Source organism: Bidens hawaiensis, unplaced genomic scaffold (assembly GCF_021521415.1).
Source record: "Bidens hawaiensis isolate Kalapana, Puna unplaced genomic scaffold, B.hawaiensis_p1.1 tig00018483_1, whole genome shotgun sequence".
Lineage (NCBI taxonomy): Eukaryota > Viridiplantae > Streptophyta > Magnoliopsida > Asterales > Asteraceae > Bidens > Bidens hawaiensis.
In genome coordinates this window covers 332,397-358,630 of record NW_027492791.1, presented here as the reverse complement: position 1 = coordinate 358,630, position 26,234 = coordinate 332,397, and the positions used below count along the sequence as shown (strand labels likewise).

Genomic DNA, 26,234 nt, shown 5'->3' with positions numbered 1-26,234 from the left:
TGCCTATTCGATGATGAGAAAAATTGAGTATTGAAAAACAATAACCTATAAACAATTTTTTTATTGTTATAAAAGAAACTAATAACTAGATCAAACTTAAGCAACTTTGAAAACAAAAGATACAATTTACCTTTATGATATAGTCCATTGTGTAAATTTGTATAACGTCTAAGAGCATCTACATTAGTTTCGCCACCCCATCCTTATTATTTAATAGAAAAAACACTTTTTTCTAAAATTTATATATCTTTTAAAAACTATCACTTTCCATTCCCGATATCTATCTCTATTTAACTAAATAATACTTCTTTATTTATCTTTATACCAAAACATGGTCGTAACATGATTTACAAACAAAAAAAAGTTCGATAACATGATGCAAGTTGTCCCAAAACACGGTTAAGTGGTAAACCATCTTCGAACACACGTACATGAAGGTGATTAAATTGAAAAATCTATATAGACCATGACTTTTTACATTAAACTACTTTGAATGTATCACATGCAAGTATACATTACACGTAACAACAAGGAATCAATACATAGTATAAAAGAAGACACCCAAAAAGCCACAAAGAACATTAGAATATTCATGGAACATGAATTTTAGGACCATCATAAAGGCATAAAGCTACGGTGGTATCTTCTAGCTTTACCGTACACAAAAGTGAAATTCCACTATATGGTCATCATAGGAAAGACACTTCACACCATATGCATATGTCGAATATACTATGTTTTGCAAACACAATAAGTGGCATCCAACTACCTTGGTTAAAGATTTTAAGTTGTCAAATACGAATCCGTTTCTAAACGTCAATTGTGTTGCTGATATGTGAGGTTGATTTACCCCTCATGTGTTGGTTTTAAGACGGTGTACATCATACTTAAGTTTGAAATGAGTTGTAGGTGTCACTAGTTATCTTTTATAATATTTCACTAGTTTGAGACCCGTGTAATACACGGGCAATTAACGAAAATTTTAATATTTAAACATTAAGCAAAATACAATTAATAACACGATTGTCATATATTGTTAATACAATTACAAAGTACACTAAAATTACAAGGATAAAATTTACACAAGTATTTTATAAATAAGAGAAAATTTCCTTGTACACAACATTTGTTGTTGTATTGGTCAGATTACCTTGTTTATCAAGAATCAGAATCTTTAATCCACACCTGCTTGTAACTCTTGACAAGGCGACGTATAGTTGTCCATGTGAGAACACGGGTTCCTTTAAGTACAAACCCACCCTTGATAATGATTGACCTTGGCTTTTGTTTATCGTCATCGCAAAACATACTGCAAGAGGAAATTTCCGTCTTTGAAACTCGAAGGCTATTTTGTTATCTGATGGAGTCAGTGACGATCTATGAATCAAAACTCTATGACCAATGTTAGTTCCAGAAATAATTTTGGCTTCAATTACACGAGTGCCTAAAGATATAATCTGTAGTCGAGTACCGTTACATAAGCCTTCTTTCTGGTTAAGATTTCTAAGGAGCATAACAGGAACACCAACTTTTAGCACCAGTTTGTGGTTTGGTAGTCCGGATATTCTTAGTCCATTAAGCAGTTCAGGAGAGTATAAAGTTGTATCAACAGTGTCATTGATATATTCTGAACTGCATATGGTATCTGAACTTAAGTACTCGACTTCATCAGCTGGAAAATTGAAGAATACTAAAAATACGGGATATTTTTAATTATATTGAAATTTAGAGATATTGAAATCCAAATAAGTGGAAGTTGTTACGTTTTAAATTTGGCAATGTTCAATTAGAGGATTTTATTTAATTATGTTTAAAGTCAAAATTGGTTATACTATTTTAAATAAAAAATGAAATATTTCGTAAAAATATCTTTATTTTTGGTTAAAATGAGTTAACTAATTTGAATTTATTTCCTAAAGTCCTATGAGTTTGACCACTCATAATTTTTGTTAAAATGAGTTTATAATGTGATTGACTATGCATAATGAAAAATTATAATAAAAACAACATTTTAAACGTAACCTTAAATTTTGATGTTGTATTTCTTTTTGACTACATCATTTTCTAAAAATATAACTTATAAAAAAATGATATACATAATGTCAATATAACGAATTTATTAAATTTAAAGATATTGAAACCGGAAATAGTGTTATTTGTTAAATTTGATATTATGTGATATAAAAGTAATCTGAAACCGTTTCCTAAAAATCTTTATTTTTGGTTAAAAATGAGTTTGTAATTTAAAAAATGAAATTATCTCCTAAAAATATGTTTAATTTTGGTTAAAATGAGTTTTTAATTTGAATTTATTTTCTAAAGTCATATGTGTTTGACCACTCATATACCTACCTAAAATGAGTTTCTAATTTGTTTGACTAAAAATAAGAAAAATTACAATAAAAACAACATTTTAAACATAACCTAATAAGTTAATAAAATATAATCTGTTGTATTTGTTTGAGACTACATAACGTCTATATAAATTATATATAACAAAGTATATTGAAATTTAGAGACATTGAAACCCAAATTAGTGTGAGTTGGTAAATTTTATATTTGGCAATATTCAATTATAGGATTTTATTTAATTATGTTTAAACTCAAAATTGGTTATAGTATTTTATAAAAAAACGAAATGTTTCCTAAAAATATCTTTATTTTGGTTAAGGTGAGTTTCTAATTTGAATGTATTTCCTAAGGTGCAATGAGTTTGACCAGTCATAATGTTTGTTAAAATGAGTTTTTATTTGATTGACTATGCATAACGAAAAATTATAATAAAAACAACATTTTAAACATAACCTAAAATACATTGATTTTTTTAAACTAATTTGAAATAATCTGTATTTTTGTTGAGTTTGACCACTCATAATTTTTGTTAAAATGAGTTTATAATTTGATTGACTATGCATAATGAAATATTATAAAAAAAAACAACATTTTAAACGTAACCTAAAATATATTGACTTTTTTAAACAAAATTTGAAATGATCTTTATTTTTGTTTTAATTATTATTTAAAACTTAACATTACAAATCGAAAACCCAACAAATAAAAAAAACAACTTACTCGATAAAAGTTTAGTGAATGCACATTTGGTTCTTCATGACAGTACGTAGCATTTACCAATTAATATTTTCAGATTCCGCGCTATTTTTCACCATCCACTTGGACACAGTAACCGAGATACACCGGTCGATGAGCTTCTTATATATACTGCGATAAATATCCATCTTTCCACCTGAACAAAACACTCGGTCAACACAGCCCGTTGACCACAAATTATAATGTATAAACCGATTTCGTTAATCATGCCTGTTAACTTCTGTCCTAAAGCCTTTTTCCACCACGGAACATCAAACCCCTGTGTCAACAAAATTAAATTATTTCAAAATACTTTTTATAAATAAATATGAATATCATGTAAAGAAATATTTACTTTGTTTCTTGTTTCAATTGAATATGGGGAGTCAAAGTAGAAGTCATATGAATGTTTGTAGGCGAGATCAGCCAGTACCTTTGCTAGTATTCAAACAAAAACTTATTAACGACACTGGAAATTAATTTGTTTGTTTTTAATTAGGTCAAACAAACAAATTAGGGCGAATTGAATATGAATATAATAGTGAATTGAAATGAATTGAAATAACCTTTGGCTTCCTTGCCGATATCGAAGAAGATTCCCGGTCCGGTATTCATATTTGGCGTTGAAGGAGAGTTATCGATGGATGGATGGATGTGTGGAAACCGGAAAGAGGTCGTGGAGTGGCGGTGCGGGCAATGGTGGTAGTGGCTGCCGTGGAGGGTGGGTAATGACCAGGAGAGGGGGATGGATGGGAGTTTGGATAGTTGTGTGATTTAAGGTTTAAGAAGGAATAAAAGATCTAGATCCGAATTACACACATGGTGGGTAATGACCCATCGGATTCATATTTGAAAGATGGGTTAAAAAGTCTAAGAATTGATGAGAATTTGACAAGTGGCACTTAATGGTAGTCTTTTATTAGAGGAGTTAGATTTGTTTTTTTAACAAACATATGTTTTTTTTTACGTTTTTTTTCCTTTTAAATTTGTTCATTTTACAAGATCTAACTGACACCAATTGAATTCACATCGACTAGCCGTAGCAACGTCCGAGTTTACCCATTTTTTATATATACATATATACATTTTATGTTTAAATCATTTTTTGGGCTTTCGTGTTGGTACCGCCACGAACCTAATTGTTACCAGGCAAATTCCTGCTCTAGATGTTTACATTTTTTCTGTATCTAGCATTGAAAACGTACAAAATTAATCTATACCAACCAAATTGACGTCACTACAATATAGTTTATTTTAAAATATAAACCTTAAAATAAAATAATATTTTTCTTAAAATAAACACACATAAATTCACACACATTATATATATACTAATTTGCAAACTCCATCTCACTCACAAACTCATACTATTAATAAAATATACAACTATATATACACAAGATACAAGCATGTTCAACTATCACGTAATGTACTACTACATTGTTTAATGCAAACAACATTAACTTTACACATGTTGTACTTTAAGAATGACAATTTCTTTCATCATTATTTTTATTCAACAGTCTTCTGTCTTTATTTAGTTCACAAAAAACCTCAATTATTTTTATGATTTGGTATATAATAAAAATATTATCGTTTTCAATTTAAAGAACAAGATAATTTTCTATAGTTTAACCTAATTTTATAGGTTAAATCATAATTATACATAGAATATAATTAAAAGGCATGTTCGGTGCATCAAAAACCTTCTATGCCACGTGCCATATTATTATTCGGTCACAATATGAATTTTTGTTTTGTTTATAATTTTTTTTTTGTTATGTAAACTTTTTACGCAACGAACCTAATCGAAATTTTTGCTATTTAGTTTCTACCAAACGAACCTAACCAACACCACTGAATTTGTGTCGACTTTTTGTTGCAACACGGAGGATATGCCAACCAAATAACGTTGTGCATGTGTTACTTTTATGCATCATAAGCTATATGAGTGTCATTATGTTTTGGACGTTTACTAATTTTTTTTGAATTTAGTGTTGGTACCGTAACGAGCTCAACTAATACCGACCAAATTTGCGTGTCTACAATGCCGCAACGCGGCTGGTTTTTTACTAGTTGTTAACAACTTAACATCCCTCAAAACCCTAAACCCCTTAACTCTTATCTTCCAAAACCCTAGTTGTTAACAACTCCGGCAACTACTTCCACCACCGCCGCCATGTCAGACGTCGACATCCACCGCTCCGATAAGAAGAAAAAGAAGTCCAAGTCAAAAGACACCGATTCCACCACCACCGAACCACCATCCACCGACGCCGATTACCTAATCAAACCACAAACCCTCACACCGACAATCAACACCTCCGACTGGCCAATCCTCTTAAAAAACTACGACCGATTAAACGTCCGTACCGGCCACTACACGCCACTCCCGTCCGGCTACTCACCACTCAAACGTCCAATAGCCGAATACATCAGGTACGGCGTTATCAACCTAGACAAACCTGCAAACCCTAGCTCACACGAAGTAGTCGCGTGGATTAAACGCATCCTACGTGTCGAGAAAACCGGCCACAGCGGCACATTAGATCCAAAAGTCACCGGTAACTTAATCGTATGTATTGACCGTGCCACTAGGTTAGTCAAATCGCAACAAGGCGCCGGTAAGGAGTATGTATGTGTAGCTAGGTTACATTCATCCGTACCGGATGTTGCCAAAGTAGCTAGGGCTTTGGAAACGTTAACCGGTGCCGTGTTTCAACGGCCTCCGTTGATTTCCGCCGTTAAGCGGCAGCTTAGGATTAGAACTATTTATGAAAGTAAGTTGTTGGAATATGATGCCGATAAACATTTGGTTGTGTTTTGGATATCGTGTGAGGCCGGGACGTATGTTCGGACGTTGTGCGTTCATTTAGGGTTGATTTTGGGAGTCGGTGGACATATGCAGGAGTTGAGACGTGTGCGGTCGGGGATAATGGGGGAAAAGGATAATATGGCAACGATGCATGATGTTATGGACGCGCAATGGATGTTTGATAATTATCGGGACGAGGCGTATTTGAGACGCGTGGTTATGCCGTTGGAGGTGTTGTTGACGAGTTATAAGAGGTTGGTGGTGAAGGATTCGGCGGTGAATGCGATATGTTATGGTGCGAAGTTGATGATCCCGGGGTTGTTGAGGTTTGAGAACGGGATTGAGAATGGGGAGGAGGTGGTTTTGATGACGACGAAAGGGGAGGCGATTGCGTTGGGGATTGCGGAGATGACGACGGCGGTGATGGCGACGTGTGATCATGGGGTTGTGGCGAAGATTAAGAGGGTGGTGATGGATAGGGATATGTATCCGAGGAAGTGGGGGTTGGGACCGACGGCTTCGATGAAGAAGAAGCTGATTTCGGAAGGGAAGTTGAGTAAGCATGGGAAGCCGAATGAGAAGACGCCGGCTGAGTGGGTGAGGAATGTTGTTCTTCCGACTGGTGGGGATTCGATGGTGGCTGGGCTTGCTGCTGCAGCTGAACCGGCTGAGCAGGCGGTGGAAGGTGTAGAGGCGGTTAAAGTTGATAGTGAGAAGAAGAAGAAAAAGAAGAAGGATAAGGATGGTGAAGATGGTGATGAAGGGCGGAAACGTAAGTTGGAAGATGATGCTGCAGGTGTTAAAGAAACACCGGTTTTGAAGAAGAAGAAGGTTGAAGAAGAGGAGAAGGTGGAAGGTGAGACTACGGAGAAGAAGAAGAAGAAGAAGAAGAAGAAGAAGAAGAAAAAGAAGAAAGACGGTGACGTGGAGGCGGTAGCGGATGTGGGTGTTTCGGCTGAGAATGGTGATGGGGAGAAATCTGAAAAGAAGAAGAAAAAGAAGGATAAAGATGGTGTTGCAGAAGAAGAGAGTAAGAGTGAGAAGAAGAAAAAAGAGAAGAAAAAGAAGAAGAAAGATGCAGAGGAAGAAGAGTAGAGTTGGATTCAAATGTTTATTTGTTGTTCTGCATGATTACTATGTGTTTTTGACATGGTTTTTTTAAGGATTTTGGTGTCTTATTTGAAGTAAGTTTTGATATCTATGTGGTTTATTGATGCAACATCATGGTTTCAAGGCATTTGGTGCTCAGTTTGTTGGCTATAATGGTTTATGGATAGAAACTACATCACATGAACATTACTTTTAGGCTGTCATGGTCTTACAGACTCATTTATTTCATCTATTTAATTAATAGATTGCTCATGTTAGCATGTTTTACTAGTTGAATGAAAGCATGATACAGGCCAACATGTTTAACCCGTTTACAAAACGTTTCGATTAGGGATTAGTTATGTAAAAGATTTACGATCCGACTGATCAGGTCCAGTTTTATATAATGGTGCTGATGTAGCCCCAATATTTCACTCCATTTCCACTCCATGACATATGCTGATCACCCGAAGCTTATGGTTTATGCTATCTGGGGTGTGTGTAGATTCATTACGCATTATCGTTGTCACATAAGAGTTTGGTCACATAGAGACCTCTATCTTTGTTGAAGACTAACCGATTGTGAGGAAGTGTTGGTCATCTGTGGGGGTCAAGGGAGATTTATCGTAAGTTTGGGGTTTCTTGACAATACAATCGTTGTAACAAGTTTTATGTATTATATATTTTCATATAGTAGTTTTGACATGTTATTTACTTACCCGACGCTTGAGTAACACCAGTTCATAAAACATTATTAAAATTAGCTATACCGGTAAAATAAAACTCTTTTGTTCACATGACTTGTGCTCTAAACCTTAATTTAGTGAAATTAGAATACTTTTTATTATTATTATTATTATTATTATTATTATTTATAGCTGTAAATCTTAAAAATAAAATAGGAAAATAAAAGTGTTGTGAGATGCAATTACATGGATTAAAAAATGAATTTCATAGAAAATGTGATTGGCAAGTGTTAAAAATACTTTTTTTTTTTTGAAATAGCAAAACTTTCATTCAATCCAAAGGAGAAAATTAAAACATACGCCCAGCAAGAAGCTGAGCAAAACTCCAAAACAAAACAAAAAACAAAAGGAAAAAGAGTTTTAATCTACACCGTCACCACCATCCAAATAAAACTCAGACCAACATCTCCATTCTTCAACAGTGAATTTTGATCGATTAGCAAGCCACAGAAAAGTTAATTCTTTTATGTCTTCCAAAACTTTGCTAGAGGGAACGATCCTCTCGGATAAAATCCCATCGTTTCTTTGTAACCAAAGCCTCCACAACGTAGCAAAAACCGTCACCAACGTGATTTGTTTCCTTTTCAAAGGGCATGTCCTCAAATGATCCGATAGTGGGAAGTTTGACCCAATAATATGCCAAATTTGTGACTCAGTCTTAGATATGTTTAAATAAATATAAAAAGATGATTAATAAATAACTATAGTTTTAAATTACATGTTTTTGAATAAATAAAACAAGATAAATTAATTTAACCAGTGGAAGTAGTTACAGAGAACTAGATGTAGCAATATGAACATGTAGAGCGATCGATTGAAACAAAGCAAGGTTTAAACAGTTTAGTCAATGTTTTTTCATGTTCGTTCGTTTATTAAGTAAAGGTGCATCCCGCTCGAACGGTTTACTAAACGTTCGGTTCGTTTACGTCATCAAGACTCAAATGTCATTTATTAAAACCCAAGGGTAACTTCGGTACTTTAAGAAAACTATATAAACAACTCCCCGCTTTATATGTTCAATACTACAAATAACTAACTAACTAACTAACTAACTAACTAACTGATCTCAATTTCACACACACACACACACACACACACTCTGAACGTGGATCTAAAAGGTATAACATTTACGATTCATAATTATACGATTTTGATTTGTTAGGGTTCTTCACTCGATGTTAGTGATTTATACGTTAAATGTATATTTATGTGTGATCAGATCTATTGATATTAGGTGAATTAGGTTTTTATTGAAGATTGTTATGTAATTGTGTACTAGTAAGGTGAATTTTAGGCTGTAGGAGCGTAGGTTATGAAATGTGAATTGAAATGGTTGATTATAGATCTGTGTTGGTTAATTGAGGTGAATACATGATCTAGGGTTTATATCGTGTTTTAATTAGGATTTTTGAATTTGAGATAGATGAAATGACTAGTTTTTGTGGTTGCTTACATTTGGAGCAGATCTGCATGTTAAAAGGCTAGCAATACGCTTATTTAGGGGCGTAAACGAGCCGAGTCTGAGCTCGTTACTGACTTACGAGTGCTCAAACTCGAGCTCTTTTTTTTTGAAGCTTGAGATTAGCTCGTTAGTCTTTTTTTTAAAGCTCGGGCTCGGCTCGTTTATTATTTATTAATTAATTTGTAATTATATATGTTTTGACTTATTTTTATGTATTTTGAGAAGAATCTTAAGCGGGCCTAAGCTCAGCTCGAGCTTGTGTATTACCATAATTGAGCAAAAGCTTGGCTGTGTAGTGTGAAATTAATATATAGAAGTCTAAAATAGGTATAAATCTTAAAAATACACAAGGCTTGAGTTATTTGAGGCTCGGGCTAGGCTAAGCTCGAAAAATCTGGGCTCGTTTCAAGCTTTTAATCGATCCGATATCGAGTAGCTCATGAGCAACTTGGCTCGTTTGCACCCCTACTCTTATTGGACTGCTAGAGTTTGTTACATATAACCTAGAATTTCTCCTCTGCTTATTAATATGCGGTATGCAGCTTTCATATCGCTTAATTTTCTTCTTTAGAAGTATTCATCTTGAATTGCTTTGTAGGATATATCATATATGTTAACTGTGATAATCATTTTGGATGCAAATCTGGATGGGATCTGTTGGCATTTTGTTCCCCTTTTATTCAGAAAAGCAATTCCATGTCTTTTAGATTAGTGGCTTATAAAGTTTCTTGAGGTTAGAAGTCATTTAATGGTGTGACAGTGATAATACTATTATGTCTTATTCTAAACTTGAAACTTGTAAGTTACCTTTCCTTTACTAGCAAAATGTAAACTTTGAGCTATATGATAAAGGATCATAGATATGCTAATTCAGAAAACGTGTCCTACAGGAATACGAGAAGATGGAGAAGATCTGCTGCATTGGAGCTGGATATGTTGGTGGGCCCACCATGGCTGTGATAGCACATAAGTGCCCTGCTGTCGAAGTGGTAGTGGTTGATATTTCTGTACCTCGCATCACAGCCTGGAACAGTGAGCAGCTCCCTATTTATGAACCGGGCCTTGATGATGTTGTAAAGAAGTGCAGAGGCAAAAACCTCTTTTTCAGCACTGATGTAGAGAAACATGTACGCGAGGCTGACATAGTATTCGTTTCAGTCAACACCCCAACAAAGACACGCGGTCTTGGTGCTGGTAAAGCCGCTGATCTCACATACTGGGAAAGTGCTGCTCGTATGATCGCTGACGTGTCAAAATCAGACAAGATTGTAGTTGAGAAATCAACTGTTCCAGTCAAAACAGCTGAAGCTATCGAAAAGATTCTGACACATAATAGCAAAGGGATCAAGTTTCAGATTCTTTCGAACCCAGAGTTTCTTGCTGAGGGTACCGCAATTCAAGATCTTTTCAAACCCGACCGAGTCCTCATTGGTGGCAGGGAAACATCAGGTGGACAGAAAGCAATCAAAACATTGAAAGACGTGTATGCTCAATGGGTCCCTGAAGAAAACATAATCACAACAAACTTATGGTCTGCAGAGTTATCCAAACTTGCTGCGAACGCTTTCTTGGCGCAAAGAATCTCTTCGGTTAACGCCATGTCAGCTCTCTGTGAAGCCACGGGTGCAAATGTTACACAAGTGGCGTATGCAGTTGGAAAAGATAAACGAATCGGTGCAAGGTTTTTAAACGCGAGTGTCGGTTTCGGTGGTTCTTGTTTCCAAAAAGACATTTTGAGCCTGGTTTACATCTGTGAGTGCAACGGTCTCCCAGAAGTGGCTGAATACTGGAAACAAGTCATAAAGATTAACGATTACCAAAAGACCCGTTTTGTAAACCGGGTCGTGGCATCCATGTTCAACACAGTGTCAAACAAGAAGATTGCTATTCTTGGATTCGCCTTCAAGAAGGACACGGGTGACACACGTGAAACACCAGCCATTGATGTGTGCAAGGGTTTGTTAGGCGACCAGGCTGTTTTGAGCATTTACGATCCGCAAGTAACCGAGGATCAAATTCAAAGAGATCTTTCCATGAAGAAATTTGACTGGGACCATCCTCTGCACCTGCAGCCGATGAGTCCAACCACGGTTAAACAAGTTGGTGTTGTTTGGAGTGCTTATGAAGCGACTAAAGATGCTCATGCTGTGTGTATTTTAACCGAGTGGGACGAGTTTAAAACACTGGATTATCAGAGGATTTATGATAACATGCAGAAACCTGCTTTTGTGTTTGACGGTAGGAATGTTGTTGATGGTGAGAAACTGAGAGAAATCGGTTTTATTGTTTACTCGATCGGTAAATCATTGGATGCTTGGATCAAGGACATGCCTGCTTTGGCTTGAAGGAGGTGATTTAAATTCTCATTATTTTTGGCTGGTTAGTTCTTTATTCTTGATTTTGTTCATGTAGTGAAAAAACAGTTATGTGGGCTTACATTCTTTCTTTGTTGTACTTAATGATATTGTCACATTGTTTTCCACTTCGTCGAACCTTAATAGTTTTGTTTACGACTTGTCGAAGTAGTTTGGTTTATAGAATTCGTTGAAACGGAAATATGGTATTCAATGGATAACATATATGTTGGCTGTAAGGAGCTCGAGGCTTTGTTTTGGTTGCCCGAGTGAAGATTTTCAGGAGGACGTTCATTCTTAAATTGCTCTTATTCAAACACGCTTAAGTATAGAATTATGCTCACAACCAAAACTAGCATTAGAGAATTGGATCATACAAAAAGGATTATATTAGTCTCGCCGTAGATAGAACATGAGGGTTTTCGTTGTGACCAACATTTGACGTGAGAATAAAGTATATCGTTTGGGTATAATAAATTGAAGTAGTAAATGTGTCAAGTGTTGTGGTAGCTAAAAGAATAAGATGCTTCTCTCCGTTGGGAATACTCATTCATATAGAACTAGAAGTACAAGGATGTAATTTTTGTGACGATTGACCTCGAGATCTAAGAACGGAACTTTTAAACGACTTAATTTTTCTATTTAAAACGGGCTAACGACACAACCTCTTGGTCGTTTAACTTCTATTTTGATGTAAACACCACTCTTTAACGAATAAGAAATGAATTTAAAACCATCACATGGTGTTATGCATTAATACACGAGGACTACAACTATAAATAATATTTTATACTCAAAGGACTATATACAAAAGGTATACTGGTTTTTATTAATATAACTATCATCTTTTGATCGCTGCTGATCCTAATTAACGTATTGGCTGTTGACGGTCCAATCTTTTAACGTATTTGCTCCCAACGGCCCGCACTAACAGATGCCTAACGTCGTTAGTAGCAGGTAGCCGAAAAAACGTTTTTAGCCGGAAAACACCACATGAACACTGCCATCACCACCAACCAACAAACCACCACCAATTGATTCTGACAACCTCAATAATTGGGGCTTTTACTAGAAAATGGTTTATAAAGATTCGATCCAAGTTTACAAAGGTGTTTGGACGTACATGTTGAGTTTTCCGTCCAAAAACATTTTTCCGATGCCCTGCAACTAACGTTGTCTTTAGTGTTCCATCAGTCGCGGACCGTTAAAAAAATACATTAAAAACGAAACCGTCAGCAACCAATTTATTAGTTAAATTATAGTTCAAAATAATAAAAAAAACCAATAACTATACAAAACCATTAGCCATCAAAACAATCCCCAATATTCCCAAAAGCTCATCTCCGCCGTGACATTCCACCACCACCGCCGTCAAATTCCAAAATTGACCTGCCGGAATGCAACCAACATTTACATCCTTTTCCGATCCATACACCCCTCAATTCTACCACCCTCAAAACCCTAACCCTAACCCGTATCCTCTTCATCAGCCACACCAATATCCACCTGCCGTTGACCCATACTTCCAATCGTATTCAGTTAGCCACCCTGGTGGGCCCTACACTTACTCCGCCGAGCATAATTGGCCGCCGGAGGAGTCCGTTCAGCAATATGGAAATAATCTTTACGATATTGTAAGTAAGCTCTTTTTCAATTATTATTATTATTATTATTAGGGTTTGTTTCAGTTTCCAATATGCGATTTTTAGCTTAATAAATAGTTGCATACTTGGTACAGTTTACAGTGTAGAGATCTTTATGCATAATACAACATCTATGATATGATACATTGGTTATAGAAATAGCTAGGCACTAGTCGGGCGGTACGATTAATCGGATTGGAATTTATATGTAACTTTCCAAATATTTATACTAAGTTTTAGGTATAAAATTTTCAATCTTGAGCAAATAGCGATTAAACAGCAACTACTCAGTGGTGTAACGACTAGCGATTAATCGGTGCTTAGTCAGGATTTTACAACCGTGACTAGAGGTATGCATGAAACCAAAAAAAAACAATCTGAAAAAAAAAATTACAACAAAAAACAATTTTTTTTTACCAAACTGAATAACTGAATCGAAACAGAAACCGGCGATCTGGTTTTATGTTTATCTAAGAACCGAAATTTTCGTTCGGTTTCAGTTTTGCGTGTAACTAAAATTAAAAACTGAATTTATATGTTTTCTGTTTTCATTTTTTATTTTGAATTTCAAGTAATTTATAATAATTTAATATGTAGTTTAGCACACATATTTTAGTCCAAATGTCTAAAAGATCAATTAATTATTACCTAAAAAAAATATTAGCCCACGTTCATTATTATTGGATAATTTTTTTTCGGCCCAATTTTTTCAAGCTGAAATGGCAAAACCGAAAAAGCCAGCTGAAATAACCGAAACCGGACGGTTTTCAAAACTCAAAGTCCCAAAACTGACCCATGATCAGGATCAACTAATGCCATTAATTTTTGCAGGGTGGAACAATACATCAAGATGTTTCACAGCATCTATTACCAGTAATCCCTACTCAAACCACGTGGACCAATCAAATTCCAACCGTCAAGCCTCGTGGGCCCTGGAAAAAGATCCCAAAGAAACCAAAAATCGCTCAGTCAGCATGGTGCGAGATATGTAAAATTGAGTGCAACTCGAAGGACATTCTTGATAAACATAAATTAGGCAAGAAACACATAAAAAATGTGGAGAAGTTAAACCCTGCAGCTTCTGTTGCTACAAGCAACCCGATCATAGGACCGTCAGAAAACCTGAAAAAGGGCAATCTTGGAATAAAAAAGAAGGCGGAGACTGCACAAGATTTGGAGACGAAGAGAAGGAAGGTTGTTGCAGGCGGAGCCGATGAGAATGCTGTGAGACTTTGTGGAATTTGCAATGTTGTTTGCAATAGTGATGCGGTTTTTAGATTCCATCTTGCAGGCCAAAAGCATGCTTCTATGTGGAAGAAATTACAGGAAGCTGGTGGTGTTTAATGATAAGTTTTTACCATATATATGTGCTTTTTTTTTTCTTGCCATTTGTATCACATTAGATGCTTAAATGTTAAAAGTTAATAATCTATGTCATCAAGATGTGATTTTAACTATTGGTTTACTGATAACTGCATTTGTAAATGTTATATCTTGTTAATTTTTGTGGTGCAAATGAGCTGAGCCCGAGGTCGACTGGACTCTAGCTCGGCTCGTTTTACCTTACGAGAGCTCAAGTTCGGCTTGATTCCAGCTCTTTTTCTAAAGCTCGAGCTCGGCTCGTGAGTTGATTTTTCAAGCTTGGGCTTGACTCGTGCTCGCTTGTTTTTTATTCATTAATTAATTTATATATGTTTTTTATTATTATTTATATTTTGAGCAAAACCTTAAACGAGCCTTGGCTCAGCTCGATCTCGTGTAGTACCGTGAAACTAATGCATAGAAGTTCAAAGAAGGAGAAACTTAAAAATACACAAGGGTTGATACAGCTCGACGGGCCTAAACGAGCTTACCATACAAAGTTTGGGCTTGGACTCCGTTACTAAGCGAGCTTTATTTGAGGCTCGGGCTCTGCTGAAGCTTGGAAAAGCTTGGCTTGTTTCTAGCTTTTTATCGATCCAAGCTTGAGTAGCTTGTGATCGGCTTGTCTTGTTTGCACCTTATATGGATAAGATAGATGATACCTTAGAACAAAGAAACAAGAATGACAAAACAAAAGTTTAATGGTAATTATGGAATGCACTAAAATGTAGGGCCTTTGAAAGGGCCATTGGACTTTGACATCTTTTAAGGTTGAATTTTATGAGTTTAATAGTATCATGCAAGAATAGAATCAAACTATTTCAAACCATGTGCACCTTACTTTGTTTAGACTAGGGCTTTTCACGAGCCGAGCCGAACCGAGCGAAGGCTTGCTCGTTGCTTGGCTCGTTTACAACCGAACCGAACCGAACTGCTGAAATTCGAACCAAGCGAAAACCGAAACGAGCCAAAATCGAATCGAGCATTTTTCGAACGAACGTCGAGCGATTTCGAGCATTATTTATTTCTTTTTCATTTTAAAATTTTCAATAAAAACAAATTTGAAGGTTGTAAACAATATATTTTATAAATAAATTAGTAGTTTCTAAACAAACGTGTAATATATTGTAATTTTTTATTAAAAAATAAGTTTGAAGTGAGATATAATGATTATTTAAACAAACTTCTAGTATCTTAAAAACTTGAATCGAACAAATAAAACTATAAAATTAACGGAATATGAAAAATTTAAAGGGGTAAAAATAATTGTAAGCTTATATTTATGTGTTTTGTCTATATATTTATATACTTGTTCATATATAATTATATATAAAACAAATTAAAAATATTTGAGCCGAACCGAACCGAGCGGACCTTTGCTCGTTGCTTGGCTCGTTTACAAACCGAACCGAGCAGAGCGGCTCGTTTTCAATCAAGCGTAAAAACGAGCGAGCATTTTTTGAACAATTTCCGAGCGAGCGAGTTTGAGCGACGAACGGTTTGGACGGCCCTAGTTTAGACTTGGACTTTTGTGCTTTTGGATAATCTTTGTCCCATATGTATTGCACACGCATAATTGTTATTCGTCGTTTCAGAAAAATAAAAAAGGGGATGCGAAAGCTAGACTACAGACGTTTGTTGCATACACCAACCCTTCTGAGCCTATACGAGTTGAATACGGAAATGCTTCATAGAGTACAATATACATATAGTTCAATACTAAAAAGAGATATGCCTTGTATATGTTCTATATATACCTCGTATAGGGCCTATATATCATTTGTATAGGTCTATATGACTCAAATACATTCATACGACTTGTATATTTAATAGGTAACAATGTATGACAAAAAAACCAAAATTATAGGTAATACGAGTCGCATAGATGACTCATGATTTCTGGATATAAGGTGATAGTGTCAAGTCAGTAGGAGCCTAAAAAGTAACAGTCTAGGCAAGTCAACCTGTGTAACAAATTAACCATTAAAAGATTTTATAACATTACAACAAAAAACTTTTTAACATAAGAGTATTACTAAAACATCAAAAGTCTTAAAAGGCTCAAAATATTGATGTAATGGTTTATTAGATTGTGAAAGGATATATGACTCTTTAAAAACAATTTTAAGTATTCATTGGTTTGATATTTGATATAAGGTATAAGACGTGCACTCCATGAATCATTAATTAGTTTTTTAAAATGTTAAATTATATCATCTGTAACGTCATGTGGCATGGGCGCATGGTGGTTGGTTTTATAGCATAAGTTATTCTAGAATGTATTACTTTTTCATTGATTAATTAATGGGTTTAAATCCTTTTAATATCACTTGTAGCTAATTTTCATCATAGCTATATGTTTACATGTATAAGTTTCCCATATTAAGAACCATGTTTATGTTTTATATTTAAATTTGATGATAGACAATCGATATCGATGTCTAAAAATTCATGTCCCATGACAAAAGTTTATGAACCCGTTACTGATTTAAAAATGCATTTTAAATTCATAATATCATTTTAAACCACTACTAATCACCCACGAGTATGACTGAAGTCATCAACATTACAGATTTTGTCATCATTACCAACCCCTTTCGTCTCTAGCCACTATATTTAAAAAAATGGACTGATTATCAAATTAACCTTTGTTCTAGTTAGACGATGTCGTAATAAGTTAAAGTGTTTGCTAAACATATAATAATTTGAAGAAGTTTAAAGATTAATCACCCATTCACCCATACATACAAACAAGTCTAAACATTAATAATCCTAGAAATAGCACAACTTTAACACATAGTCACTCAAACATCATATATGTTTTTTATATACCAGCCTGGATTATTTAACATTCGACGAGTCATATAAGAATCCTACTCGTGACATAAGTTAAAACAATATTGTTTTCAAATTGTATTCATATGCAAAATTTATTTTTATGATGTAAATCGGATGAAAATAAAACATATATTTGTTGTTTAATGTTCACGACTGAATTAATTAAATTTTATTAAAACTTTTCCAAATGAGAATCCAAATCGGTCATACAATGAATGAATATTTTTAATAGGAAAATGTGTAAAACACTATTTAATGATAACAATAATAACAGCCTAACAGGAAATCTCATTAATTGTTATCCCAAATATGTAGCGTCAGCAAATGAGTATACTTGTTTCTAATTTTAATCTTAATTCATTTTTAATGTCATCTCATGTCCTGACATCAACTCATTTTGTTTACTTCAGAAGACATAAAACATATAGATGTATATTACATGTATATGTTAAGCAAGAATAAACAAAAAAAAAAAAAAAATAATAATAATAATAATAATAATAATAATAATAATAAAACGCCTAGAAAAATCTGAATTATTGATTACTTATAAATTAAATGCTAAGATAACACAGTGACACTTTCAAAATAAATTGAAAGTCTGTTGTGATTGAGAAAGGATAGGTATTTGATGTCATGTTTACTTTATTAATTTTGTTTCATTTGTTTTCTAAAAAGTAAATAAGTTTATATATATATGTTTATAAAAGAAATAAAAAGTTATTGTTTTAGTTCAAATCCTATTAATAAACTAACGTTTTTAAAAGATTATAATGAGTGTTTTCAACCAGATCGAACTATCCCATTCGACCAGGAATAAAGCACAAAACCAATCGGTTAAGCCTCTTTAACCGTTCCCCATTTCAGCTACTTGGTCCTGTAAATCAGAACGGAAGATCGGACCAACATTCCAATTTTTCTTTTCCTTCTGAGACCTCAGTTTAAGAATCATTGTCAGTTTATTTAATTAGACCAAAATATTTCAGGTAAAAAAATTCATTCAAGGCCCAATTTTTTGAGCATCGAAATCTCCGAGACGACCCTGTTAATTTATATTATTTTACAATATTATTTGTCTATTAAACTTGGTTCAACCCGTTCGACCATTATACCAATTAAACCACTAATCCAACAATCAAACCAGTTAGACCGAACACGAAAATCAAATACCATGGTAAACAATAAATAACCAGTAAGACGACCGGTTCATCGTCCGCTGCCGTTACATAAACATAACGGTATATGATTAAAACATCTTAACAAACAACAAGGTACATATATATCTATATCTATCTATAATAACATTACATACATATAATAATAAGGAAAATTGAATATTAATAATCCAAACTATCAACTATTGGCCAATAATAATCCTAACTAAAATCCCAACTATCAGTTTTGTTGCCAATAACAATCCCAGTTAAATAAAACAGTTAATTCCGTTAATTATTGATGACATGGCGCGTGACGTGGTGATTACTTGGCGATGAGGTGTACTTTTTCATTTTATTTTAAATCTTAAATATACAGATCAAATTCTGATATCCCCTCAAAGAAAATTAAGCTAGTTCGTTTCTACAGCCAGCTTTTCTAATCGTTATGTATCTTTCAATCCTCTCAAAGAAAATTAGCCCGATAATTTGTATTTATATTTTTCAACCCGTCCAAAAGTTCTAGGCTCGACCCAGTTTGAACAATAACCACCTTGTTTAACAGTCACATGCCACGTCGCGTGTCATGTCATCAATAATTAACGGAGTTAACTGTTTTATTTAACTGGGATTGTTATTGGTAACAAAGCTGATAGTTGGAATTATTACCGGTCACACTGTTAATTGGGATTATTATTAACCAATAGAGTTGATTGTTGGGATTATTAATATCAATTTTCCTTAAATGATATTCTCAATCTCCTGTATATGATATGAACACGGTTTTGACTAATAAACGATATTTGATTCAGACGCCATTAATATCCTTCGATCCGACCGTTTGAATCCCAATTAATCATCACCTCCATCTAATTCTCTTCAACCCCAGATCAAACCCATCTTTAAAAACCCTAATTTCGCGTCAATTGAACCCTAATTTCAAAAAAAAAATCATCAATTGTTACCGATTCAAGCAATTGGGATCTGGGTATGATGCAAAAGTGGATAAAGATCGATAATTTCGCGTTTAATTCGGTGGAAATTGGATTTATTAGGGTTAGGGTTTTATTATTACGAATCTTGGGGAATTAGGGGATTATTATATTCATTATGCAGCTACACTTCTCACCTAGCATGAGAAGCTTAACGATATCGAGCAGTAATGGGTTTATTGATTTGATGAAGATCAAAGTTGCAGCTCGTCATATTTCTTACAGGACTCTGTTTCATACCATTCTTGTTCTTGCTTTCTTGTTGCCGTTTGTCTTTATTCTTACGGCTTTGGTTACATTGGAAGGTGTTAATAAGTGCTCGTCTATAGGTACTCTTATTGATCTGTGTTAAATTTGGGTTCTTGATCTTCCTCAAAGAAAATTAAGCTAGTTCGTTTCTACAGCCAGCTTTTCTAATCGTTATGTATCTTTCAATCCTCTCAAAGAAAATTAGCCCGATAATTTGTATTTATATTTTTCAACCCGTCCAAAAGTTCTAGGCTCGACCCAGTTTGAACAATAACCACCTTGTTTAACAGTCACATGCCACGTCGCGTGTCATGTCATCAATAATTAACGGAGTTAACTGTTTTATTTAACTGGGATTGTTATTGGTAACAAAGCTGATAGTTGGAATTATTACCGGTCACACTGTTAATTGGGATTATTATTAACCAATAGAGTTGATTGTTGGGATTATTAATATCAATTTTCCTTAAATGATATTCTCAATCTCCTGTATATGATATGAACACGGTTTTGACTAATAAACGATATTTGATTCAGACGCCATTAATATCCTTCGATCCGACCGTTTGAATCCCAATTAATCATCACCTCCATCTAATTCTCTTCAACCCCAGATCAAACCCATCTTTAAAAACCCTAATTTCGCGTCAATTGAACCCTAATTTCAAAAAAAAAATCATCAATTGTTACCGATTCAAGCAATTGGGATCTGGGTATGATGCAAAAGTGGATAAAGATCGATAATTTCGCGTTTAATTCGGTGGAAATTGGATTTATTAGGGTTAGGGTTTTATTATTACGAATCTTGGGGAATTAGGGGATTATTATATTCATTATGCAGCTACACTTCTCACCTAGCATGAGAAGCTTAACGATATCGAGCAGTAATGGGTTTATTGATTTGATGAAGATCAAAGTTGCAGCTCGTCATATTTCTTACAGGACTCTGTTTCATACCATTCTTGTTCTTGCTTTCTTGTTGCCGTTTGTCTTTATTCTTACGGCTTTGGTTACATTGGAAGGTGTTAATAAGTGCTCGTCTATAGGTACTCTTATTGATCTGTGTTAAATTTGGGTTCTTGATCTTGGAATTATTTGGTTGGTTGGTTTCTTGATTTTGTTAATTTGCGGTTCGGGTTCCGGTTTGGGTTTTTGATCTTGTTTTTGTTGATGGTATGGTTAATGTGAAATTTGGGATTTGGGTTCTTGATCTTGGAGTTATTTGGTTGTTGGTTCTTGATTTTGTTAATTTGTTGTTCGGGTTCTTGGTCTTGTTTTTGTTGATGGTATGTTTAACGTGAAATTGGGATTTGGGTTCTTGATATTGGAATGATTTGGTGGTTAGTTTCTTGATTTTGTTAATTTGTGGTTCGGGTTCTTGATCTTGTATTTGTTGATGATATGATTAATGTGAAATTGGGATTTTGGGTTCTTGATCTTGAAATGATTTGTTGGTTGGTTTTTGATTTTGTTAGTTTGTGGCTCGGGCTTGGGCTTGGGCTTATGATCTTGGAATGATTTGGTGGTTGTTTCTTGATTTTGTTAGTTTGTGGTTCTGCTTCGGGTTCGGGTTCTTGATCTTGTTTTTGTTGATGATATGATTAATGTGAAAATGGGATTTGGGTTCTTGATCTTGGAATTGTTTGGTTGTTGTTTCTTGATTTTTTTAATTTATGGTTCGGGTTCGGGTTCTTGATCTTGTTTTTGTTGTTGGTATGATTAATGTGAAATTGGGGTTTGGGTTCTTGATCTTGGAGTTATTTGGTTGTTGGTTCTTGATTTTGTTAATTTGTGGTTCGGGTTCGGGTTCTTGGTCTTGTTTTTGTTGATGGTATTATTAATGTGAAATTGGGATTTGGGTTCTTGATCTTGGAATTATTGTTGGTTGGTTCTTGATTTTGATAGTTTGTGGTTCGGGTTCGAGATCTTGATTTGGGTTGTTGATGTTATTAAAGTTCTGGCAACAAGACTGTTTCTTGACTTGATGAATATATTGTTAACAAGCAATCTGATTCTACTTTTTAATCTCCTAGTTTTTTTAATTGATTTGATTTTGAATGTTGCAAAGTATTTTAGATCCATGTTTACCCTCACAAGTCTCCATAGTAGACTCTTGTTTTTGTTAAAGTTAACGTGTACCGTTGCATCTACAGTCTCGCTGTTCTCTCTTGCACATGTTTCTGTTGGTTATTGTTTACCCTTTTTGGTTAATGAGTGTTAACTCTTTGCACCTACTACCGTACTTTATATGTTTGTGATTCATTTCTTGTAACTATAAATGTTTATATAGCATGAGGCAGACAGTTCTCATTAATTAACACTTATATGCTGCAGATTGTTTAGGTAGGCGTTTGGGTCCAAAGCTTCTTGGAAGGGGTGATGATTCAGTGGTAAATTAAATAAAAAGTTTCTCACTTTTTTACTTTTTTACTTTTTACATTTATTTCAAGACGCTTGTCCTTCGGTGTAACAGCGACTGGTCAAAGACCTCTACCACATCCTTAATCAAGTCAAAACCGAGCAGGTTCCATCGGACCTAAAAATCCCGGATAACTTCACACAACTTGTCTCGGAAATCAATACCAACGCATACAGCGCCAAAGATTTTGCTATTGTATTGAAAGAGATGGTATGAATATGAACAATGAAATCGATAATTATATTTTGATTTTGCTATTGTATACATGTTTATGAACCGAACATTTTGCCAATGAAATTGACAGATGGAACGATCCGAGAGGGAGATGAGAGAATCTAAACTACAAGAACTTATGAACAAACATTTCGCAGCAAGTTCGGTTCCGAAAGGCATTCATTGTCTTTCGTTACGGTTGACTGACGAATACTCATCTAACGCTCATGCAAGGAGACAGTTACCGTCACCGGAATTACTTCCGCTTTTATCCGATAATTCGTATTACCATTTTATCCTTTCGACTGACAATATTCTGGCGGCGTCAGTTGTAGTCACGTCTGCAGTCAAGTCATCTCTAACGCCCGAGAAAATAGTTTTTCATGTGATAACGGATAAAAAGACGTATGCAGGCATGCACTCATGGTTTGCCTTAAATCCCGTCTCTTCTGCTATTGTTGAAGTCAAAGGTGTTCATCAGTTTGACTGGTTGACCCGAGACAATGTTCCGGTTCTTGAAGCTATGGAAAATCATAACGAGATTCGGAATTATTATCATGGAAATCATGTATCCGGGGCTAATCTTGGTGATAATACTTCTCCGAGAATGTTTGCCTCTAAATTGCAGGCTAGAAGCCCTAAATACATATCATTGCTTAATCATCTTCGCATATATCTCCCAGAGGTAACCTAAATACTTAACACATGACTACATGCCCTTTTTGGTCATTTCACATTGCTGATGTTTTAACAAACCTTTAAACACTTTTATCATGCAGCTTTTTCCGAATCTTGATAAAGTTGTTTTCTTGGATGATGATGTGGTGATTCAACGCGATTTATCTCCACTATGGGAAATTGACCTTAATGGAAAAGTCAACGGGGCGGTTGAAACGTGTAAAGGGGAAGATTTATGGGTTATGTCTAAACGGTTTAGAAATTACTTTAATTTTTCTCACCCACTGGTAGCTAAAAGTTTGGACCCAAACGAGTGTGCGTGGGCTTATGGGATGAATGTTTTTGACTTGCACGCGTGGCGGAAAACGAACATTAGAGAAACATATCATGCATGGTTCAAAGAGGTAAACAAGCACATAGAATAACCGAGCACACGCACATCTTTACACACATGCACACACATAAGAGATCGTTTATTTAAGAACCAGTAATATGTTGAGAACTGCAAGAACTGCCTAAAGCATTGTACATGCAGATTTCAATATTTTTAAGATTTATTTTAAAAGAATATAAAGTTGATAGTGTTTTATCTAAATGCATATATTCATGTGTTCACAGTTTTATATATTAAAAAAATGAGAGAGGAGATAAAATCGAAGAAAGAGCGGTGATAGATAAATAAACATTTATTTTTTAGTTTTATTTTATTTTTTTGTTCAAGCAAAATGTGCGGTTCTCAACTTGCTATTGGTTCTGAAAAGAAAGCGCCTCTATAAACGTATGCGTGTATATACATATTCATGTTTTTTTTGTTATTTATAATTAATGTGAATGTGTGATTTATTGTTGTAGAACCTGAGGTCGAATTTGACATTATGGAAACTTGGGACTTTACCACCGGCTTTGATTGCATTTAGAGGTCATGTTCAACCGATTGAACCATCATGGCACATGTTAGGGTTAGGATACCAAAAGAATACAAGCATCGAGAGTGTAAAAAGGGCGGCTGTAATACATTACAACGGTCAATCAAAACCGTGGTTACAAATAGGGTACGAGCATCTTCGCCCTTTTTGGTCAAAATACGTCAACTATTCAAACGAGTTTGTCAAGAACTGCCACATCTTGGAGTAGTGGTTGGTTGTGTTCAAGTGCATAAAACTAAAGGGTGTGACAATGATATTAAAAGCTCAAATTTTGTTCAAGCTAGAAGCAAGAAATCGGCTAGAATCTGCCGGTTAATGGAAGCTTAACCGATGTAAGAAGATTCATTCTTTTGGTATGTAAACATAACAGTTTCTTTATTTGGACAATTTTACAGCTTTGCTCGTTGTGAGGCGAGTATATTTTTAGCCGATAGGAATCATGCGCAGGATGACGAGTGCTACTTGTCGCTTGTAACGAGCCTGAATGCAACAAGAAGAAAGATGCAATACCTTAATTAGGTCGAAAAATTATGATTCTTTCAGTTTTGAACTTGATAAGTCATTGAAAGTCATTATTTTGTTTGTTTTTTTTATAAAATTTTTGCATAATTGTGTCAAGTTTCAGTTGATGGAGGGATTTGTAATCATGAGGAAATATTTTGTATATGTGCAGTAAATTCTTTTTGATCCAAGATTTTTTTATCTGCTTGATACTCTTTGTTATGGACTAACGTGTTCCTCTTTTTACCCAAGCACCAAGTCGCAATCAAACAAAATAACTTGGAACATTTACACTGCATTCTCGGGTTTAAAATACAAGGAAAGTAAATGATAAGATTGGATAGAGAAAGAAATGAAAGGAAATTATATACTTAAAAGGAATTCTCGAGTTAAAATAAAAGAAAAGAAAGTGTTATATTGAGTTATAAACTTTTTCTACACAATTATGTTATATTTGGTTGGAAAATTTTAAAAGAAAAAAGGCCTAAGTTTTCTTTCCATTCTCTTTCTTTTCTTAAAAAAAACTCAAGATTATCTTTTCTTTTTCCAAATTGTTAAATAAAAAACTTAAGAATGCTCTTCTTTGAAAGCGAGTTGTACTTGTGTAAGTTCAAAACATCCCGGAAACTAAACATAAAAACAATTGGTAACTTACACAAGCCCGGTTTCTTTAATCGATTAGTTTAGGTTCGACAAGTTATATCAACAAATAGCTAAAAATAATACTTTTTACAAGACTTGTGGAATTTAAATCATACTTATCACACTTGCCAATTTTTTTCAGGTTGGACATATTTTAGACATCTAGTTTTGTTTATGTATTCGTGAATTTTACATGGTTTGCATCAAAGCTTTCTTTGTTGTTGATTTCAACTCGTTTTAAGGTTGATTATTAATGAATGGTTAAACTTACAAAGACATCATAAACTACTTGAAACAGATAAAAAATTTGAAAAAATAGCTTTTTTTATACATTAAATAGGCTATTTATAAGAATTTTTGTTAAAAAACTATTTGAAACAGATAAAAGAAAACATCAAAAGACAAATTTACTAAAAAGTAGAAACAAAAACTTAAAAACAATAAATTGTAGGACTTTACCCTAAAAAAGGGAGTCCTTCTAAAAATTCAAATTCTCAATGACTATGGGAGACCCAAAGCCAAGAAGGGGGTTTGGAAATAGTTTTCAACCAGCAATTGACGCGCCTCGGTTATTACCTCATTAGCTGCATCATTGCCCCTAGCGCAAAGATAACTTTAACAATGCCCCCAACGCCTCCTTTTATGCATCCAGACCTGGCCTCTTTTTTTATATCCTCCCATCGATGTGGGATCAATCAACATGTTAATCTTCATTCTTATTATTCTATTATATACTACTGCTTTTATCTATACTTAAGTTTAATCATTGTTATCAGGTGTTTCTGCAACTATAACCAAGATTATATCAAGCGAGTATTAATTATAAACACTCGGTGATCGATTAAGTTAACATTGTTGTACATATATTACGCCCAAGGTATTCGTGTCAAATGCGTTTTAAGACGTTCAAGTCACTAACCAAGCCGAAAATGTTTGAAATTATTTTGCAGGCACATGATTAACTATGGTGTTTTATAATAAACCAATTCCCAGTTATGTTGTTGACATGTTCCCAAGAGGAGGACGCGAAAATATGACGTTGTAAGTATTATTAAACATCCATG

General features: G+C 34.5%; 3 protein-coding genes and 2 pseudogenes across 3 annotated transcripts; 4 read left to right on the top strand and 1 right to left on the bottom strand.

The window, feature by feature from the left end:
* Positions 1-5,242: 5,242 nt before the first annotated feature.
* On the top strand, positions 5,243-7,069 carry LOC143556182 (H/ACA ribonucleoprotein complex subunit 4 pseudogene; annotated as a pseudogene).
* A 2,802-nt stretch (positions 7,070-9,871) lies between these two features.
* On the top strand, positions 9,872-11,570 carry LOC143556161 (UDP-glucose 6-dehydrogenase 3-like). The gene has a single exon (XM_077045567.1). It carries the CDS (start codon positions 10,102-10,104, stop codon positions 11,542-11,544), a length of 1,443 nt encoding a protein of 480 aa, XP_076901682.1. The 5' UTR covers positions 9,872-10,101; the 3' UTR covers positions 11,545-11,570.
* Positions 11,571-12,844: 1,274 nt separating this feature from the next.
* Positions 12,845-14,761, top strand: LOC143556160 (uncharacterized). Its single transcript, XM_077045566.1, has 2 exons — positions 12,845-13,187; positions 14,028-14,761. The coding sequence occupies exons 1-2, from the start codon at positions 12,951-12,953 to the stop codon at positions 14,538-14,540; spliced, it is 750 nt and encodes a 249-aa protein (XP_076901681.1). The 5' UTR covers positions 12,845-12,950; the 3' UTR covers positions 14,541-14,761.
* A 5,514-nt stretch (positions 14,762-20,275) lies between these two features.
* Positions 20,276-24,712, top strand: LOC143556181 (putative galacturonosyltransferase 13). The gene is made up of 6 exons (XM_077045583.1): positions 20,276-20,837; positions 22,126-22,181; positions 22,265-22,420; positions 22,515-23,108; positions 23,203-23,505; positions 23,954-24,712. Exons 1-6 carry the CDS (start codon positions 20,627-20,629, stop codon positions 24,233-24,235), a joined length of 1,602 nt encoding a protein of 533 aa, XP_076901698.1. The 5' UTR covers positions 20,276-20,626; the 3' UTR covers positions 24,236-24,712.
* Positions 24,713-25,643: 931 nt separating this feature from the next.
* On the bottom strand, positions 25,644-25,781 carry LOC143556190 (U4 spliceosomal RNA; annotated as a pseudogene).
* Positions 25,782-26,234: the final 453 nt, after the last annotated feature.

Excerpts from the sequence above, each read along its gene's own strand:
- LOC143556161 (XM_077045567.1), top strand. The coding sequence starts at position 10,102 with ATGGAGAAGATCTGCTGCATTGGAGCTGGATATGTTGGTGGGCCCACC.
- LOC143556181 (XM_077045583.1), top strand. The coding sequence starts at position 20,627 with ATGCAGCTACACTTCTCACCTAGCATGAGAAGCTTAACGATATCGAGC. Across the intron at positions 22,421-22,514 it reads CTATTGTATTGAAAGAGATG|ATGGAACGATCCGAGAGGGA; the intron begins GTATGAATATGA and ends TGAAATTGACAG. Across the intron at positions 23,109-23,202 it reads TTCGCATATATCTCCCAGAG|CTTTTTCCGAATCTTGATAA; the intron begins GTAACCTAAATA and ends TTTATCATGCAG.
- LOC143556160 (XM_077045566.1), top strand. The coding sequence starts at position 12,951 with ATGCAACCAACATTTACATCCTTTTCCGATCCATACACCCCTCAATTC. Across the intron at positions 13,188-14,027 it reads GAAATAATCTTTACGATATT|GGTGGAACAATACATCAAGA; the intron begins GTAAGTAAGCTC and ends TAATTTTTGCAG.